Source organism: Sceloporus undulatus, chromosome 1 (assembly GCF_019175285.1).
Source record: "Sceloporus undulatus isolate JIND9_A2432 ecotype Alabama chromosome 1, SceUnd_v1.1, whole genome shotgun sequence".
Taxonomy (NCBI): domain Eukaryota; kingdom Metazoa; phylum Chordata; class Lepidosauria; order Squamata; family Phrynosomatidae; genus Sceloporus; species Sceloporus undulatus.
This window is the reverse complement of record NC_056522.1, coordinates 253891549-253911999: the sequence shown is the minus strand read 5'-3', so window position 1 is coordinate 253911999 and position 20451 is coordinate 253891549. Positions and strand designations below refer to the sequence as shown.

General features: G+C 42.7%; 1 protein-coding gene across 5 annotated transcripts; it reads left to right on the top strand.

Annotated features, from left to right (window-relative positions):
- The first annotated feature begins 476 nt into the window (after positions 1–476).
- LOC121918325 (glycine N-acyltransferase-like protein 3) lies at positions 477–18283 on the top strand. Of its 5 annotated transcripts, XM_042444392.1 has the most exons (8): positions 477–695; positions 2661–2792; positions 3709–3845; positions 4610–4747; positions 6461–6568; positions 11312–11438; positions 14020–14140; positions 17634–18283. In XM_042444392.1, the coding sequence occupies exons 4-8, from the start codon at positions 4670–4672 to the stop codon at positions 18037–18039; spliced, it is 840 nt and encodes a 279-aa protein (XP_042300326.1). In that variant the 5' UTR covers positions 477–695; positions 2661–2792; positions 3709–3845; positions 4610–4669; the 3' UTR covers positions 18040–18283. The 5 variants fall into 5 exon arrangements, with proteins under 5 accessions (XP_042300326.1, XP_042300338.1, XP_042300345.1 ...); XM_042444404.1 differs by lacking the exon at positions 3709–3845; XM_042444411.1 differs by lacking the exon at positions 4610–4747.
- Positions 18284–20451: the final 2168 nt, after the last annotated feature.

The window sequence follows — 20451 nt, the reverse complement described above, 5'->3', positions numbered from 1 at the left end:
CTTATGATGGTGTTATCAAGTTTGGATTTATATAAATTTTGGGTGCCAAGCGATAAAAAATCATGAGCCCTGACTGACCCCATCGCAGCCGCCATTATCCCAAAAGTGAGCTGACCACATAGTCAGACAGCCTAGCAAGGCATGGCTATAAGCAAGAGGTAGATTTAAACCTTTTAAAACCAGTTCTGGGAGTTGCCCTTCCAGTTTCGCCGGCAACCTGAAAGAATGAGGACAAAAGAAGTTTGCCTCACCTATTGATGGCATTAAGTATTCAGCCATCTAGATAGTGGTCTTCTCCCAAAGAAGTGGCAGACCCTTTTTGTGTATCCATTGTTTAACTTTAGACTTAGTCAATAGATAGCCATCAAGACCTTTGTTCCACAGGTAGCTATAGCCTGAGGATATGTTTCGCAGTATAAATAAGACCTAGATTCCAGCCTTCTTTGGACTTGTGAGCTGAAGTTCCAAACCTTAAACTCTGTCGAGCAACTGCTCCAGAGCTCTCTTGGGCATTGCGCCCCACTGAAATCACTTGGGCAAGCCAAAGCCCACTGTCTCTTTCGGGCCTCTTGTTAGCTTAGCCCGCTGGAACTTAGCTCCTAGCCACCGTGGTCGCCGCTTGCTTTCCCCGTTCCCTGCGGCCGTGTTCACCTTCCAACATCCCTCACATCCGTCGCTTGGAGAAGACTCCTAAGGTAATTATTTCAACGATGCCTCTATCCTTTCTCCTTTACCCCCAACCTCTTCTCCTCCCTTGCTTTAGCATTGAATGTGTGTGTGCGTGTGTGATCCCTTTTGGTTGTGTGGCTTTAATAAATGTTTGCAACTCATTGGCATTGGAGTCTCTGTTTCTTGGGGTTGGGCTAGATGACCTCTGGTATACACACAGGGACACGATCCGGCTGCGTGCATTGTTAGGACACGCCTCTCGTAATTTTGAGCTAATTAAATTTCCCTAATTCGATCCTTCCTAACAACGGCACAAAAAAGGAGCAGCTCTAGGCGGCTCCCTTTTTGCTGCGCAGCATTGCCATTCCATTTGGTTGCCGTGGCAACGATGCGTAGCAAAAATAGGTGGCATTTCACCACCCATCTATCCAGGGCCATAGGCTTCCATTTTAGGAGGCATTTGCATGCAGAAATCTATGATGTGTCCAATTTTTTCTAAGAGGCTTATCACATGAAGCCAGTAAAGCACAACAGCACCAGGATAATAATGCCTTAAGTGGTGCCTCCCACATGATATCGTCATGCTTCTGTGGTGGTAGCATGGGAGACCATTTAAAAAGTGTTCATTAAACATGAATGTTTAGGCATTTCTTGGCCATGGACATCTTGGCAGACCAGCTTTGGGGAGCTTTGTGAGTCACCATTCCAACCAATATTTGACTCTAGGAAGGATCTCTTTAAATATTTCAGTTTCTTCATTGTCTAGGTTGAATTTATATATTTTTTCAATGGCCTTTTTTTTTCTTTATATGCAGCATTAAGCCTGCCTTTGCATTTTCATATTTGACCATCCTTAGTAATTGCTCCAAGTTTATAATGATTTCGGCTAGTATTATGCTGTCATTTGCTTATCTAAGATTGTTGATATACCTTCCTCCTATCTTCACTCCTCCTTCTGAGTTTAAGTCTGCTCCTCATATGATATCTTCTGCTTATAAGTTGAACAAGTGGGATGATAAAATGCATCTTTGCCTGACTCCTTTGCCAATTGGGAACCATTTTGTTTCTCTGAATTCTATTCTAACAGTAGCCTCTTATCCTAAGTACAGATTTCTTATCAGGAATGTCAGATGTATACACCAATTTAAAATTCATAGTTTAAAACCAACTGGGTGGGCCTGCTGGAAGAGATAGGTCTTTAACACTGTTTAATACATGTTGAGCTGTCAAATCTCTCTCTGCAGGTCATTCTATAATTAGGGGTGGCCGACAAAAATGTCCTCTGGGTGACAGTTGCCAGTCTATCACTGTACAGGCTGGTGATAAACATCGACATTGGGGCAGAGTGGGGGCATGGCGGCTGCATCCTGTGCATCCCTACTCCGTCCCCATGCCGGTAAGACACTGCATGCCCCAACCATAGCAGGAGGTGTCACGGCACTCCTTTGGTGCAGGGTGTACACATGCTGTGCCAAACGAACCCCGAAAAGCTGCAGTGTGGTGGCTATGGCACCCTTTCTGTAGCGTAAAAAGAAGCCACTTTTTGCAACTCCTTTTTGTGCCGTGGAAAGGCCAGATTGGGGCTGCAGTGTGCAATTGCCGCAAGCCTGATCTGGCTAGCAAAGGGCGGTGTTGTACCGCCCCTTAGGAGCTGTCTGTACAGTCCCTAACTGCCTTGGCATTGAATGACTATCCCATCACATTTGAGAGCAGAGAAATCATGGGACCCACACCTCACCAGTTTCCAAATCTCCCTTTCATATGTGTTTCTCTGACAATAATACTCCTTCTTTTCTTGTGTGAGATTTAGTGGGGTGCTGGTAGTGGTGGTGGAGAGACAGACGATCCCTTTCTGCTCTCTTGCTTTGTCACTTTCTATCAGAGTCTGAAAGTTTCCCCAATATATCTGAAGTAAACTTTCCACCTAAGCAATATAAACAGCACTTCTTTTCCAGATATCTTCTCTGATTTTACACAATTTCTCCTACCAGAAATTCATGCCATCTACAAAGGAAACAGGGTGTAGTTTTCATCAGGATTTTTCCAGCAGTCACGAAAGGGTACTTACATTACTCAGCCTACTCAGAAATGGGAAGGACAAATTTTTGCATCTCTAACCAGAGGTAAGTAAATCATGTATTTGATTTGAAGTAAATCAATCATGTATTTGAACTTCTCCCTGGAGATGGTAGCCAAGACATGGTTCAGTGCCTTCTACAACCACTTGGACAGCAAAGTTCTGAGTAGCAACCAGTGCTAGAAGTTATGTATGAATGTAAATGTCAGTTCATGCTGATGTACAAAGCTGGATTCTTCAGTTCCATAATGTAGAATTTCATTCTTGCAATTAAGCAATCTTTATTTAGATAAGGATTTTGCAGGACTAATGACGCTATGGACTTTATCAGGGGAAACAAGAGAATTTAAACAACAATTATCCCATGAAATACAAATACAATTAACATTTTCACACACGTCGAGATTAAATTGCCATTATCCCAGGAATAAACAGACAATAAGCAGGCAATAAACAGCAACAAATGATTCACGGGATTTCCCCGTGAGTGATTTCTAGCTGTTTATAGCCTGTTTATTCCTGAGATAATAGCAATTTAATCGTGACATCATGTGAAAATGCTAATTGTGATTGCATGATTTTCACGGAATAATTGATTTCCCCCGTGGGATGAAGTCCTATGAGTAAGTTGCTGTTACAACTCTTTGAAGCACAATTCCCCAGTAGCACTCAGGCATCCTCAGGCTTCCTCCTCACCAAACCCTAAATTTGTCCATTATCTCCATCAGCAGCACTTGGTGGGAGAAACTGTAGACAACAAGAACTTCCCATTAAATAGGTATCTTCCTCCCATCCATTACAAGTTGAGCCATTTCACCTATATTTAGGGACTCAATCAATTATACTGTGCTGTATGGATCCCATCCACCAAAATCCATGGCTACAATCTGAGGGGGCAAAGTCTGTTAATTTTTTATTCATTCTACTATACATTTACACAAGTGTTCCTCCCTCTGACCTAGACTCCTGGTACCTGTTTTAAAACAATGCAGTCTTGCCTAGACACCCGGCTGGATCAGGCAAAGGTGCAGAGGAAAGACTGCCTCAGCTTTTTATTCCTAAAAGATTCCTTTTAGCAAGAAAATCTTGTCCACTATTGGTGAGTAGTCGACAGTGTGTCAGAGCTGCATTGATTTATGTGGGCATGTTGTTACCACTCTTGAGCATTAAGCTGGAAAGGAAGGGGAAGGAGGTCTTATTTGCTCCTCTTGGTCAGTGGCATCAATAGGGGTGTGTGTGGGGGGGGGGGGATGCGCATTGCACTGGTTGATACCATCAGAAAAGGTGACATGACTGCCTGGGGAGGTGACAGTGACAGCAGCATGCCTGGCACCCCAAGAAGATCTCATCTTGGTCACTGGAGCCACCAAAGCTGAGATGCCTCTGTGCTGCCCTCTGCCACTTTTGTCCCACTGTGACTGCTCTTGCTCAGGAGGAGGAGGAAGAGGATCCAATGCACTCGTCTTCCTCACCTGCTATGTTGGCCAACTATCCTCAAGGGCAGCACCCAGTGAATAGGAGCACCCAAGCAAGATTGTGGAATGGGAGGGTTTAGTTGTTATTTTTTGCAGGGAGGCTTCTCTAAGGCCCGGTATGTGATCTTGCACATAGAAAAACCAAGCATTGGTGGCAGAGGGTTTGTGTGGCACTGTGTGTGTGCCTGTGACCTTCCCAATTCCTACAGTGGGTGCCCTCCACTTTGGGGGATGTTCATGAGTTACCCCAGTGGGTTACACCAACCCTAGTGATGCCACAGCTCTTGGAAGTACAGGAGCTAAACCATCATATACCAAACCTCTTTAGTAGATGCTATATAAAGCATCTCAACCTGGGGATTACAGAATTATTATCTCCTTTCTTTAGGTGTTTGTCATCCACTCCGTTTCTTCTGAGACCTGCCTTTAGGCTTCTTCATCCCAAGTGATGTTGATTCTCTCCTGTCCTTCCAAACTGTGGATGCTAGAGGAGATGCTGAGGAAGTGCCTCCCTCAAGCACTTGTGGTAATTGTGAGACATACCATCTGCATTAGCAGCTAAACAGCAGCAAATTGCAGAGACTAGATGCAGCTCTCTATTGATAGTGCAGTGGGTGGCAAATCTAGTGTTGTTGAGGGAATATGTATGGACTTTTTCACATGGGGAAAATTGGAAGGTTAAAGTGGGGGCAATGCAGGGTCATCCAGGGCATTAGGGACAACTTTGCAGCTGCCTTTCCACATGATGTTGCATGCAATCAGGACAGAATCCAGGGATAATGTGAGGTGAATCAAGAAATGAGCAAATTCACAAAACTACTGTATTTGCATGTCCATGCTTGCAAATTCACTCCCTTCGTGTAATGGCAGCTGTGTGGAAAACAAGCCTCTGGATGGCTCCTGTTTCCAGATTTCCCAAGGTACCTTGCTGCAGGGAGAAAGCTCTCTTCTTAAGGGGATACACACACACTCCCCTTTTTCTCTCGCCCAGCTGTTTCTCCTTCCTCCTGCAGGCTCTAATTAGGAAACAGCTGGTGGGAGAAGGCAGAGAAAGGACGTTTTGGGATTCCTCCTAGATAGGAGGGAGAAATGGAGAACATGTTCTGGAAAAGGAGAGCATTTGGGAGTGTCAGCCCTCTGTGGAATCAGGCAGGCTTATGGACCCAGCCCCCCCCCCCTCTTGTGTGTGTGTCTTTATGGTTTTACGGAGTTTGCAAAGGGAATCCTCATTCTGCCTCCCTCTGACACAGCTTCTGGGGTAAAGAGGATTCCCCCCTGGTTTCCCCCCTCTCTGGAGCATGTGTGTGTACTTGTGGAAATGACAGTTTGGAGCATGCACAGAAAAAATATTTCAACACTAGCAATGGGGATTTTTTTGTCTCCTTTTAAAAGCCAAATTTGTATTGGGCCTTAAGTAATGTGCTCTGTGTGTGATAACCATTAGGAAATGGGCTTGCTTTTATGGGATGCCAGCACTTTAACCATTTTTGGGATGGAAGCACATAGGTCCACGTGTGAAAAAGTCCTATGAAACAGGCTTGTAAATCCTCACACTTTGTTCATCACCTGGCAGTGAGGAAGATGCAGTCACTTTGGGGGGGGGGGGAATACAACAGGACATAATTTGAATAAGAGCTCACTCTAGTAATTCTACCCTTCTTCAATTACACAGGGGCATCACTAGGGGTTGAGGGGAATGCGGACTGCACTGGGTGACGCCTCAGAGGGGAAGTGACACCTGGCTGGGCCCTCCTCCTGCCGTAGAGTGGTAATGTGTGATGCCACTTCCGGTGCCCACCCTGTCTTCTCCACTGCCATGACTCTCTCATTTGGGGGAGCCAAGGAAACAGAGAAGGAGGCACAGCGTGAGCCCCTTCCTTCCCCTCCCACTGCCTCATTTGCCTAGCCACATGCCTCCTCCAGCAGCCCTTTCCAGGTTTGGGCAGATGACGGCTAGGCAGCCTGGTGAGCAAACACAGCAGGAGGGGAGGGAGCACAGGGTGGCCCACTGCCACTACCACCTTTTTAGGTCTGGCTGCGTGATGGGCAGTGAGATGCCCTGCGGGGGCGAGGGAAATAACTGAGGCAACAGAAAGAAAGGAGGGGAGAGGGAGGGAGGGGGAGAGGATGAGGCAGGTTGTCATTGCTCTTCAGCAGCTCTCTCCAGGCACCCACACTGGGTGACAACAACCCTAGTGATACCAGTGCAATAATAGTTCTGACATCTGACTCTTGACAGGTCCATGGTACAGTAATGAACATAAACCGTGGAAATCCAGCAGGGTATGAGGTAATCGTGGATTCATGGCCAAAATTCAAAGCTGTCCTCACCCGACCACGCAGAGAGGTAAAACCCTTGGGGAATGTTACAGAACACACAATATATACAGTGATGCAAGAAATGCTCTCCTGATCTGTTTGTACCTTGCTGATGCCCTTCTCTGTACCAGGTGTAGGTAGAAGTACTAAGGGGTTCTGGCTTTGTTTCTAGGGGCCCACCTTGTGAACATGAAGATGCTGAACAGGCAAAGCTATTCTCATTCATCTCAACTTAAGGAATTGGGGAGGGTACCTTCATTCTTTGTACACTGCTAGGTCATTCTTAAAATGCAGAAGTCTACTAGGAACCATGGTTGGCATTCTGTATTGAAGTTAGAAATTTGTAACCTAGAATTATGGATCCATAACTGTTCTATATTTTTTAATGTTGCATAGTCATGATCTTTGCACTATTGCAACAATCATAAACATACACACATAACCTATTTTACCAAGCAGCAGCTTTATCAAGAAATGCAGGCCCGGTACAGATGGGCAAAATGTGGCGTGGTGTTGTCGTCAGTAGGGTTGGGGAGTGCATACCATGCACATGCTCCCTAACCCTAGTACGTACTGGCGGTGGCAAAATGACGGTGCCCTGTCTACACAGGCGCCACCATTATGACGTGATGGATGCATAGCATCCGCACATCGCACTGCATTTGTGATGTTACAAGTGCGCCATTGGCACACGCGGGCATCACAAGCGTGGCACAAAAAGAACCTGCTTTTTGTGGGTTCTTTCTCCGCTGGCGGGAAGCTGTGCGGTTTTCCACTGCGTTTTCCCCCTGGCGGAAAACTAGGCGCCGGCAGACCACCCTTTTTGGGTGATCTGTACCGGGCTGCAGTTCTGCTAGTAATCGGACCACAGCAAGATTACATTTCTACCCCTTCTCACCAGCAAGTGAGGCTGTGACAATCAGACGCAGGCCACCCTGTCATAACTCCGTGTCACAGCCACACTCGCAGATAGGATGGACAAAGATGTCATCCTGCAGTGTCCTGATCACCAGTAGAACAGACTTTCATTCCCTAGGTGCAGCTGCTACCTGGTAAAAGAGGTTTGGGGAAAAGTGGTAGGCCAGGCAATATTACAATTCACAGCCACAAGGCTGTTAGTTCAATCCCAGCCAGGGGCTCCAGGGTTGACTCAGCCTTTCATCCTTCTGTAGGTTGCTAAAATGAGTACCCAGCTTGTTGGGGGCAGTTAGCTTACATGTTGTAAACTGCTTAGGGAGTGCTTAAGCGCACTGATAAGTGGTGTAGAAATGTACTTGCTATTGCTATTGCTATTACTTAGGAGATTATCACCATCATTACTCCCCAGAGAAAAGAAGTTGGAGCTATATCTATCATCCCTCTCTTCTCTAACTACTGCCTGCTGGTCTGCCTGCTGATTGTGTGGAGAACAAATACTTATCAATTAGATTAATCTTTAAATCCAGAGTTATATTTATTAAATATGGGGAAAAATAAAAATGCAAGGGGAAAGCCACTACTGTGCATGGTAGAATAATAAAATCATAGATTTGTAGAGTTGGAAGAGATCACAAGGGCCATCCAGTCCAACCCCCTGCCATACAGGAAATCTCAGTCAAAGAATACCTGACAGATGGCCATCCAGCCTCTGCTTAAAGACCTCCAAAGAAGGAGACTCCACCTCACTCCGAGGGAGTGTGTTCCACTGTCAAATAGCCCTTACTGTCAGGGAAGTTCCTCCTAATGCTGAGGTGGAATCTCTTTTCCTGCAGCTTGCATCCTTTGCTCCGGGTCCTGTTCTCTGGAGCAGCAGAAAACAAGCTTACTCCCTCCTCAATATGACATCCCTTCAAGTATTTAAAAAGGGCTATCATATCACCTCTTAACCTTCTCTTCTCCAGGCTAAACATCCCCAGCTCCCTAAGCCATTCCTTATAGGGCATGGTTTCCAGACCTTTCACCATTTTAGTCGCCCTCCTTTGGACACACTCCAGTTTCTCAATGTCCTTTTTGAATTGTGGTGCCCAGACTGGACACAATATTCCAGGTGGGGCCTGACCAAAGCAGAATATAGTGGCACTATTACTTCTCTTGATCTAGACACTATACTTTTATTGATCCAGCCTAAAATTGCACTGACCTTTTTAGCTGCCGCATCACACTGTTGACTCATGTTCAACTTGTGGTCTACTTGGACTCTCAGATGCCTTTCATATGTAGTCTTGTTCAGCCAGGTGTCCTCCATCCTATATTTGTGCATTTCATTTTTCCACCCTAAGTGCAGTACCTTACATTTCTCCATGTTGAATTTCACTTTGTTAACTTTGGCTCAGCTTTCTAGTCTATTCAGGTTGTTTTGAATTTTGATCCTGTCCTCTGGGATATTAGCTATTCCTCTTAATTTGGTGTCATCTGCAAATTTGATAAGTATTCTCCCAATTTTTTCCTCCAAGTCATTGATAAAGATGTTGAACAGTACTGGGCCCAGGACAGAGCCCTGTGGGACTCCACTGGTCACTTCTCTCCAGGATGAAAAAGAGCCATTGTTGAGCACCCTTTGGGTTCAGCCAGTCAACCAATTACAAATCCATGTAACAGTTACATTGTCTAGCCCACATTTCACAAGATTGTTTGCAAGAATGTCATGGGAAACCTTGTCAAAGGCCTTACTGAAAGGCCTTACTATATCCTAAGCATTCCCTTCATCTACCAAGCTAGTAATTTTATCAAAGAAAGATATCAGATTCGTCTAGCATGACTTCTTTCTCTGAAATCCATGTTGGCTTTTTGTGATTGTGGCATTGCCTTCTAGATGTTCACAGAGTCTCTGTTTAATTATCTGCTCTAGAATCTTTCCTGGTATTGATGTCAAACTAACTGGACAATAATTGTTGGGATCCTCTCCCCCCCCCCCCTTTTTTTAAGGGGGGGACAACTTTTCCCCCCCCCCCTCGCTGGGACTTCTCCTGTTCTCCAGGAGTTTTCAAAGATTATTGCCAATGGCTCCGATATTACATTTTTCAGTTCTTTTAATACCCTTGGATGTAGTTCATCTGGTCCTGGAGACTTACATTCATTTAGATTAACAAGATATTCCTGTACTATCTCTTTATTTATTCTGTTCTGAACTTCCCCTATTCTGTCCTCTGCTCCATTATCCTCAGGTTGAGCACCCTTTTCCTTTTCTGAGAAGACTGAGGCAAAGAAAGTGTTGAGCAATTCTGCCTTTTCTCTGTCTCCTGTTACCATTTTGCCATCTTCTCCACGCAGTGGCCCTCCCATTTCCTTCTTCTTCTTTTTGCTGTGGACACATCCAAAAAAGCCCTTTTTGTTGTTCTTAACCTCTCTAGCAAGCCTGAGTTCATTCTGCACTTTACCTTTTCTGACTTTACCCCTACACATGCCTGCTATTTCTTTGATTTTTTATTTTTTGGTGATTTCCCCCCTTTTCCATTTCTTATACATGTTCGGTTTAAAACTTAGCTCAGTTGAAAGTTCCTTAGTCATCCATCCTGGTTTCTTGAGACATCTCCCATTTTTCTTTCTCACTGGAACTGTTTTAAATTGTGCCTTCAATATCTCCCTTTTGAGAAACTCCCATCCGTCCTCAACTCCCTTCTCTTTTAGTATTTCTGACCACGGGATCACCCTCAATACTTCTCTAAATTTACTGAAATCCGCTTTCCTAAAGTCTAGAATCAAATGACCTAAAGATGGTAGTGTACATGCTAGTAATCTCAAGGCTGGACTTCTGCAATGAACTCTACATTGTGCTACCTTTGTACCAGAATATGGCAGCCAGATTGATTACAGGTAGATCTAGGAGTGATCACATTACACAATCTTAAAAGCACCCCACAGGCTGACAGTAAGTTTTAATGCAAAGTACAAAGTATTGGTTATTACCTTTAAAGTCATACATGATTTGTATCCAGGTTACCTACAGTATCGCCTTCTTCTGTACAATTTGGGAAAATATACAACCTATGAAAACATTGACCGCATTTAAAACAACCTCAAAGTTTCTTCCAGCAGGCATATCCAGTCAACTTTTAATGATAATTTTTAATTTGGATATGAACTCTTATGAGTGTATTTTAATAATTTTGTAGTAGCATTTTAAATGTGGGTTGAAGTATTTGTAATTGTGTTTTAATATGTTGTATCCCACCTCAGGCCTTGAAGACAGGTGAGAAATAAGTCATCATCATCATAATCACCACCACCATCCTTGTTATCACACCAGCCTCTTTCTTGGTGCAGTCACACAATTAAATTAAAATGGGCATGTACCACTTTGCAGGCGGCCACCTCTTCTCATTTGCATCACTGGGACAGCTGCCTTCATCGTGTTCAATTTTAAAACTTAAATTGAGCTCTGGAATTGTGAGAAAAACAGGAAAAAATAATAAAAAGACTAGTGAGGAGGAGGAGGGAAAGCAGGAGGGACAGTGACACCATGTGACTGGCAATTGCGCAAGTGCACCAAGAATGATGTTTCACACCTGCGGCATTTTGCAATTGCCTGTTCATTCATGAGTTGCCCCAAGAATGAAAAGGAATGGGTGGGGGGGGGGGGGGTGGCATCATGTAACCAGAATCACCAAGTCGCTTCCTTTTGAGTGAGATCATGGTTTAAAAGCTGTGTGTGGTAATCTCCTTAGTTACACATTTAAAACTAAGTAGGTGAAGTAGAATATGGGCTCATGTTAGAAATAACTAACCTGGAGAAAAGCAGGCAAGTTATATTATTAAACAAATTACTGAGGAGATCCATGTCTCTCTTTTTCAGGTTGCCTTAGATAACTCAGATTTGTATGCCAATGTGTATACAGCATTTTACCATGATTTTGATGTGTATCGGTCAGTGATACTAGACACAGATGTTATCAACTGGGCTCAAACTTTCCGTATCCAAGGTAATTGTCAGTTCTTTCCTTCTGAGGGAAGAGTTAAGAAGACTTTGGGCTGGAACAGATGGCCCTTTAAAGCCACTGCCTGGGCAGCTTTGGAGTGCAGCATTTATATGGCACACACCCACAAGCCTCCTTGAAGCCTCTTGGAAGTTGAGCAGCCACCCAGGCATGGATGGCTTCAAGACGGTGCAGCAGTATGGTGTTTACACACCACACGCTGCCAGAGCATCATGAAGCTGGCTTCAGGCTGTGTCAGGACCATGAAAGGCACCTCTTTCCTGGCCCAAAAAGGAGTGGATCTTTTCCACACACTGACTCCCAACAACTTCCAACCAGCTACTAAAACTGCTCCAAACCAATGCACCTCACCCAACTAACCCACATTGACCAGTCTCTTGGTCCACTTATATAGGAGGGTAGTTCTGAGTCATTACCCTGTGCCACACAGCATGATACAAGCTTACTGTAACTTTGTCTCATGCCATGTGTTCATGACTCAGCAGTCTGTGGTTGTCACAGAGAATACCTGTCGCTTGTCAATCAAAATATTTTCTTTTCTGTTTCATGCACATTTACTTCAACAGATCATTCCAGCGGATTTTGTTTCTTGAAGTTCAGTATCAAGTTTTGTTTTGTTTTTTAACTGCAGGAAGATAATCCCTAAGTGCCTCTAACACTTCCTGGCAGTAACATTGGAAGGAGAAGAAATAACAAATGGTTTCATAGAATTATACAATGACAGAGTTGTAAAGAGTTCCAACAATAATCTAGTCCACCTCCTGGCCAATGCAGGAATCCACATTTAAAGCATCTATGACAAAGCCCATCTGCTCTGCTGCCAAACAGGTCTTCCTTAGATTTAGTTAGAATCTAATTCCCATTGATTTGAATACACACTTGTCAAGAGGTGATGGAGTTCACTTCTCCCCAGAAGGTTGTGACCTCTATTTGGACTCGCTGTCTCATTGGGACTTTTTGGTGGGGAGGGATGCCAAGCTAGGCTGATTCAAAAGACTGATACAAAGGAAAAGGGCCAACTTCTAGGTATATACATGTTTCCAGATGATAATCACAAAGCATCCTATCTCTACGTAGGAATAATGTCATTAATTAGCAGGTCACATTTCTAGAGCATGCATACAATTTTTTTAAAAAACACAAATTTTCTCTTCCATAAAATATTACAATAGTACAATAAACAATACTCTCAGAACTATCACAGAACACGATAACTTTACATTACATACATTACAATATCAGCATCTACTGATTCACACCAGACTGTCCCACCAACATATTTAGTCACCTAACATCAATTGTAACTTCTTTATTCCACTTTAATGAGGTGATATTTTATCTTTCCTGATAAGTCTAATTTCTTATCTCATTACTAGTTACCACCCTTTGTTAATTATGAGTAATGGGTCCTAATCTCGTTTTTATTTGTCTTCCCTTTTCCCTTTTCTTCCCATTTCATTTTCCCCATTTCCTTTCATTTATTCCCAAAGAGCGCCAATACTGTCCCAGTTCTCATAAAAATTTCTAGTTGTCCTGTTTCCTAAGAGGGTTGTTAGCTTATCCCTCTCATACATATCCACCATCTTCATATTCCATTCTTCTATTGAAGGTATCTCCTTACTCTTCCATTTTCTGGCATAGATGATCCCTGTCACTGTCACCATGTATAGTAACACTTTCCCATATTTCTTCTCTTCTTGCCTATCCACTTTGTCTAAAATGTTAAGTAGAAATAGTTCTGGGATTCGTGGAATATCTATTTGTAATATTTCTTTAATCTTGTATATCATTTTCCAGTATTCCTTCACTTTGACATATTGCCACCACATATGACAATATGTCGCATTTTCCCCTCCATATTTCCAGCAATTATTTTTCATATTTCTGTACATCTCTGCCACTTTCCAAGGTATCAAAGGCCATCTAAATAAGACTTTATAAAAGTTCTCCTTTAAATCATTACTTCCAAAGAATTTGATGTTTTGAGTCCAAATTTTAGTCAATATTGTGGGCCCATATTACCATGTTATTTTTTGCTGTTTCTTCTTCGTTTTCAAATGACATTAATATTTTATAGAATTTAGTAAATTTTCTTTTTTATGGAATGCCTCATGCATTGAGGTCCATAGTGGGACTTTTGGACTTAAAAAGAAAAGAAAAGACTATTCTTGTAGTAGAAGGCAACCAAAAAAGCAGGAATTTGAGCAATATTTCAGAATAGTCAATGGCACGCCATTCATGCATAATTAACTACATAATACACCGTTCATACATAAGAAATTCTTTGGAATCCATTAAAATAGATTACCATTCTCAGTCTACCTATAAATATAGTATGTGCAGATAGAACAAGATAAACCTTCCATATTTTAAAGCACCCAAACATTGCATTACTCCTGCATGGGATCTCCCGCTGCCACATAGCTGTAATTCTTGTATTTTGCTCCTCACATGAGCTGCAGAGGAGCATCATTTCAATATGAGTACTGTATTTAATAGAATTCTATCTACACTCTAGTATCCACACACTTTGTGCTTGCTGACTAACTATTGTATGATTCACTAGGGAACCAAGATGGAGTATATCAAGTTTCCCAAAATGCTGCTGCCATCAAGAAGGTGCAATTGTCAGCAACGTTCTACATTACCTATCTTCATCCCAATCCAAATAAATTAGCAGTACACCAGTGAGTATCCATCCTGCTACACAAAAACTGAGGGTTTCTCTTTCAATGCTTTTGAGACACTGAGCAACCTGGGGTGCTCACACTTGGAAAATCTTGCTTGCCTGTGTGCTGATATTTCATTGACATATATGCTTTTTGGCCCATCATCCCATAGTTATGAACACGGCTCAAGCATAACTTTTTTTTTGTCTCAGGTCATAAATTTGAAATATAGGAGTTTATCACACTGGAGGCTAAGGTCAGAAATTCCGTGCAGAAACAGGATTTAAATCCCGGAAAAATCCCACAAAAGTGGGATTATTTTCAGACACATCGGAGGCATTGACCATTAATCCGACATTAACCCACATAGAAAGTGGACAAAATCGGCTGCTTTTTACTTTCGGGAAAATATTAAAAGTAAAAAGCAGCTAATTTTGTCCACTTTCAGTGTAGATTAATGTAGGATTAATGCTCAGTGCTCCCGACATTGTCTCAAAATGGTCCCGCTTTTGTGGGATTTGTCCATTTTCTGTGAGGGATGCCACCCGATGTTGTCTGAAAAAGATCCTACTTTTGTAGGATTTTCCTGATTTAAGTCCCATTTCTGTACGGGATAAACTTCATGTGACAAACTCCATAATCTCTTTCTCACATGCATGCTAAAAAGCCACCGCTCATATAATGTAATTTTCTGTGTGCAAATAGACCTTTAATGTTGCATAATGACAGTTGCAAAACATTATGTATTATGAAAAATAGTAGGATCGCTCAACATGCTTTACCTTTTAAAAATTATCTTTGTTTAACCTTGTTTGTTAGTTCTTTCCCATTTAAAAATAATAATGCTATGTACCCTGAGAAGAAGATGTGGTTTTGGAACTTTTTGGTTGCTCCATTTATTGTGTTCAGAATAGGCCTGATCTATTATGGGGGAAAAAAGATTGATTGCATGCTTTTACTTCTTTCTTTAATGTCCTTTGTACAAACTGCTATTTCAGTTGTCTACATTAATAGCACTGGCTTCCTCTCCCCCTCCTATTACCTTCCCTGCATTCTGATGATGACCAGGTGTCCTTACCTTCTGCACAAAAGGAACTGCACAGTTGGTGGTTCTTGAGATAACACAGGAGCAAGAGCTCAACTAACAGGAGAAAGGCAACAGGCATTTTTAGTGGGTGTCTTGTGAAGGGGTTTGAGTGGAAGGCCCAGCATTCTCTGACATTGCTTGCATAGAACATCTCAACATGGATGGAGAGGGAGCTGCTGCAGTGCCCAAAAACCTCTGTGCTATGTTTGTTTTCTTGCCTGAAGATGTGGGGAGCTATATATGCAGCAAGTACAAGCTGGTTACTCTGATGGAAGAGAAAGCAAACAGCTTGAGGACTGTGTATGCACACTTCAACATATCAGGGAGGATGAGGCCTTTTTGGACAGAACAGAGCAGATTCTCCGGAGGAGCAACATACTTTAGGTAGAAGACAATTCCCAAACACAAGAGGCATGAACTTGGAAGAATGTGACACAGAGAAGCAGAATTATGTTGTGTGTCTGAAGTTACACAGTCAGTTCCAAGTTCTGCCCTTTATTAGTGATGTTAAGCCAACAGAACATGAACAACAGTTTTTGTCCTGAGACAGCATAGAGGTTACATTGGAGGGTTCTGTGGATGAAAGGGCTTCTGTCCATTCTCAGAGATGTGTGTTGGTGGTAGGTGATTCCCTACTGAGTGGAACAGAGGCACTGAGTGGAACAGAGGCAGTGGTGAGAGAATGTTTCAGGATGTGCACTGAGTCCCAAGGTAAAGATCCATGGTGTAATAGAGAAGCTGACAAAACTCACCAAACCTACCAGTCATTATTCTTTCCTTTACATCCATGTGGTAACAAATGAACTGCAAGATATATCCTTCAGTATATTGCAAGGGACTAGTAACAGTCAGGAAACTGAAGGACCTTGTGGGACAAGTTGTTATTTCATCCCTCTCCCTGACAAATGACATGACCCAGGAAGAGACAAAAGAATACTAGAAGTAGACACCTATTTTTTCTTGTGGTACTGTTGGAAAAGGTTTGTCTTCTTGAACAATAGTCTTTGCTTTCATGAAAAAGGACCTCTGGCAAGAGATGGATTGTACCACGCAGCTATTATTAAGAATGTATTTTCTGGGAGTTTTGCAGATCTGAACAGAGTGCTTTAAACTGTGTTGTGTGGGGAGATGAGATATTATTCCCAAGGGCAGGGAGACTACAATCACAAGAGACAATATTGTTAATGATACAAGAGAAATTAGGATAATAGTATAAGAATCCACCAAGGGGCAGAAAAAACAACATGAAAGAAGCAGCTGGAAACAATGACCCATGGTCCTATAGGCCAATGTGCAGAGCATGGGAAATAAACACAGTGAACAGTGAACTAGAACACTTAACCCAGCCTGGTAAATATGATTTCATAGGCATCACTAAAGCCTGGTGGGATGATTCTTATGACTGGAAAGTATTAATGGAGGAAGATAATCTCTTCCAAAGATATAGACCAAACAAGAATGGAGGAACAATAGTATTATGCCAAAGCTTTGTACACATGTGAGGAGATACTTGATTTAAAACTCACAATTTAAAACTCGGGGGCCAGTCCAGAGTCTTATGAACTGGGCTGGCCCCAGATAACAACCACACACACGGGGTAAATCTGGTATAAAGGTGCATTGTTGTACACACACCTAGGACAACACTATGCCACCCCACTGGCCTGGCCTAAAATCTTCTTCTTTGAAGGTTTGCAAACAAAGATTGGATGGTCATCTTTTGGGAGTGCTGAGTCACAAGTAATGAGTGAGAAAACAAACAATAAATAACAATCTCTTCTCCATCCCATCAACAGAGACAAGAAAATAATGGGGGGAACCCCCCAGACAGGAAGTACCAAGAGTCCTCCCACCTAGCTGAGTGTTGCCACTTCTAGGCATGGGATGGGAAGTAGGCAAGTAAGAGAAGGCAGGAGTTGCTCCCATGCGCAGCAGGAGTTTGACACAGGAAAACAGGCACCAGGTATCAAAACGGAAGGAGAGGGAAGGCAGAAGCTGCCTGATTTTGTGGGGAGCATTTCATCAAGGTTTCACCTGTGGAAAAGTCTATAGATGGAAAGAAATATTCATTAGGGCTGACCTGTGACATGACACTTGTATTCCCTCAGCTCCATGCCCTGCTCACAGGACAGTAATTCTTATGTTATGAAGGTTTGGCTATCAGCATTAATGGCTTTTGAAAAAAGATTATCTCTTAATGGCTATGTTTCACACCATAACAACCAACTTCTACAGAGACAGAATAGTTCTGGTGCTATGATGGTGCAACCAACTTCTACAGAGACAGAATAGTTCATGGTGCCCAACTCATGACTGATGGATAATGGAACTAGATAGACCTTTAGATTGAGCTAGTATCCCAGTCTTTGCATTTAAATATCTAGCTATCACTTTGGCTGAATTCTTATGTTCCTTTTCTTCCAGGCTAGATCCTGGCTTCACACTTTCCACCCTGAATGCCTCCCATGTTCAATTGCTGAATGAAACCTGGCCGTATGGGGGCAATGAACAAAGCCGTAGGTTCCTGGCCAACATGGTTCAGTATTTCTTCAGTGCCTGCATCCTGGATCCTGATGGTCAACCCATCAGTTGGAGTGTAATGGATCCACTTGGGGCAATGGGACATGGCTACACTCTGCCTGCACACCGTAGAAAACACTATTTAGCTGTGGCAGGAAGGTCACTGGCCATGAAAGCCCATGCAGCTGGTTACCCAATATACGGACATGTTGCCCTAGATAACTTCCACATGCAGGGGATAAATGAACGTCGAGGTTACCAGAAATTATCTGAGTTGTGTCATATCTGTTCAATACATCCTGAAATATAGGATAGAAAGAATGAGAGAGGGCTCCTTCATAGGTCTGCCTGGCCCAACTGTTACCCAGCCTGCCATCACTCTGCAGGGGAGAGAGACTTTCACGTTGCGATCTAATCCCATCAGCATTCCCCAAAAACTGTATGGACACTTTTATTGATTTCAAAAACAATGTATCTAAAGTCTTCTCTTCATCTGATCAGATTGTACTCCAATAATTAATAAAAATCAGTTTTTAAAAAACATCGGACCACATGTGGAAGCCTTATAACTGGATATTTTACTTATAAACATATAGGAGCATATCTTTCAGTTCTATAGGTCTGCAAATGGTATTTGTGGAGTGTACCAGAATTTAGCCAATAAAATATGTTCAGTTCTTAACATACAGCATAAAATTGTTTTAGAATTGCTGGGGGGGGGGGGGTCTGGGTTTTTTATTATACGTGAACATTATATTAATCTAATCATTTCTGCCCAACAAACAAATCACTAAAATCAAACCTCTCTGGCTCTTACTTCTCTGACACCATTTGTAAGCTACAGGGAACACTGTAGAAATTTTCTTATTTAGAGTATTTATATCCCGCACTTAGCCACAGAGGCTCTCAGAGCACCTTACAGATTGTTAATTTGACTATTATTATTATTATTATCATCATCATCATCATCATCATCATCATCATCATCATCATCATCATCATCATCATCATCATCTTATATCCCACCTTTCTCTCAATATAGGGGAAAAGAGATGATAAAAAAAGAGAAGGGAATGGCAGTGGGGAAGGGGCTCAACTCCAGCACATACTGCTTCTTCTCTCCCTCCAAAGCCAGTATGGTGCAATTGGAATGGAGGGAGGGCCTGTAATCTGCCTCTGGGGCTAAGCATGGTGAAGCTGTGCCTGCTTTTCCTATCCCTCTGAGACCAGGATGGTAAATTATTATGGCACATCCAGTATTTTCCACCATGAATTCAGATTTACATCTCCCCTCAACTAATCTAGTATTATTCTACTTACATTTTTCCTCCCAAGTCTGTTCTAGCTCCATCATCTCATTACATATGAAGTCATCTATTTTTTATATACCTTTGATAATTGCGCTCTCTAGCTAATTATGACAAGGCTTCTCTTGGTGACATGTGCAGGCATAATTCCTAATTATGTCTTTTTAGGTATTTCTTGAGATGTTGTGGAAAAATATCCTATACCTCCTGCAGCTGAAAAAAAGTAGAAGGAGGAGGCTTCTTTCCCAGATATGCAACAACACCCAGAACGCACCTGGACACAACACCACAGCCGATCAATGGCTGGGGGCCTGGAGGTGTCCCCTTACCCAGAGATGCTGTGGCATGTACTGGCAGAAAATCAGAAAGAGGCGACAGTTTCTCCCTCTTCCACTCCCCTGACAACTTCATAACTACTTTGGCACCTGATATATCTCAGTCCAATCCACCTCAATTCAAGGAAGCTGCCTCAGTTCTAAACTGGCACTTGGCATCAGTCTATTCTGCTCTGGTCAGGCCCCACCTGGAATACTGTGTCCAGTTCTGGGCAGCACAATTCAAAAAAGACATTGAGAAACTGGAGTGTGTCCAAAGGAGGGTGACCAAAATGGTGAAGGGTCTGGAAACCATGTCCTATGATGAATGACTTAGGGAGCTGGGGATGGTTAGCCTGGAGAAGAGAAGTTTAAGAGGTGATATGATAGCCCTGTTTAAATACTTGAAGAGATGTCATATTGAGGAGGGAGCCAGTTTGTTTTCTGTTGCTCCAGAGACTAGGACCCGGAGCAATGGATGCAAGCTCCAGGAAAAGAGATTCCACCTCAACATTAGAGTGTAGTGGAGTCTCTTTTTTGGAGGTCTTTAAGGAGAGGCTGGGTGGCCATCTGTCGGGGATGCTTTGATTTAGATTTCCTGCATGGCAGGGGGTTGGACTGGATGGCCCTTGCAGTTTCTTCCAACTCTATGATTTTATGATTCTATGGACTAGATGAGGGTGAATAAATTGAAACTTAATCTAGACAAGACAGAAGTGCTCTTGGTCAGTCGAAAAGTAAATCAGAAAAAGGAGGTTCAGTGTGTATTGGATGAGATTACATCTCCCCTGAACATGCACACTCACAATTTCAGTGTAATCCTAGAATCAGCTTGAACCTGGAGCCCAGACTTCTACAGTGGCCAAAGCTGCTTTTGCACTGTCAAAGCCAGTTTGCCAGCTGCAACCATTCTTAAAGATGCTGGATCTGGCCAAAATGAAACATAACTATGGAAACATATTCAGGGGTAGTTGTGTTAGCCATGCAGCAAAGTACAATAACATCCAAAATCCACAAGACAGTGACACCTTTATTAGGCCAACCAAAATGCATAATAATAATAATAATAATAATAATAATAATAATAATAATAATAATAAT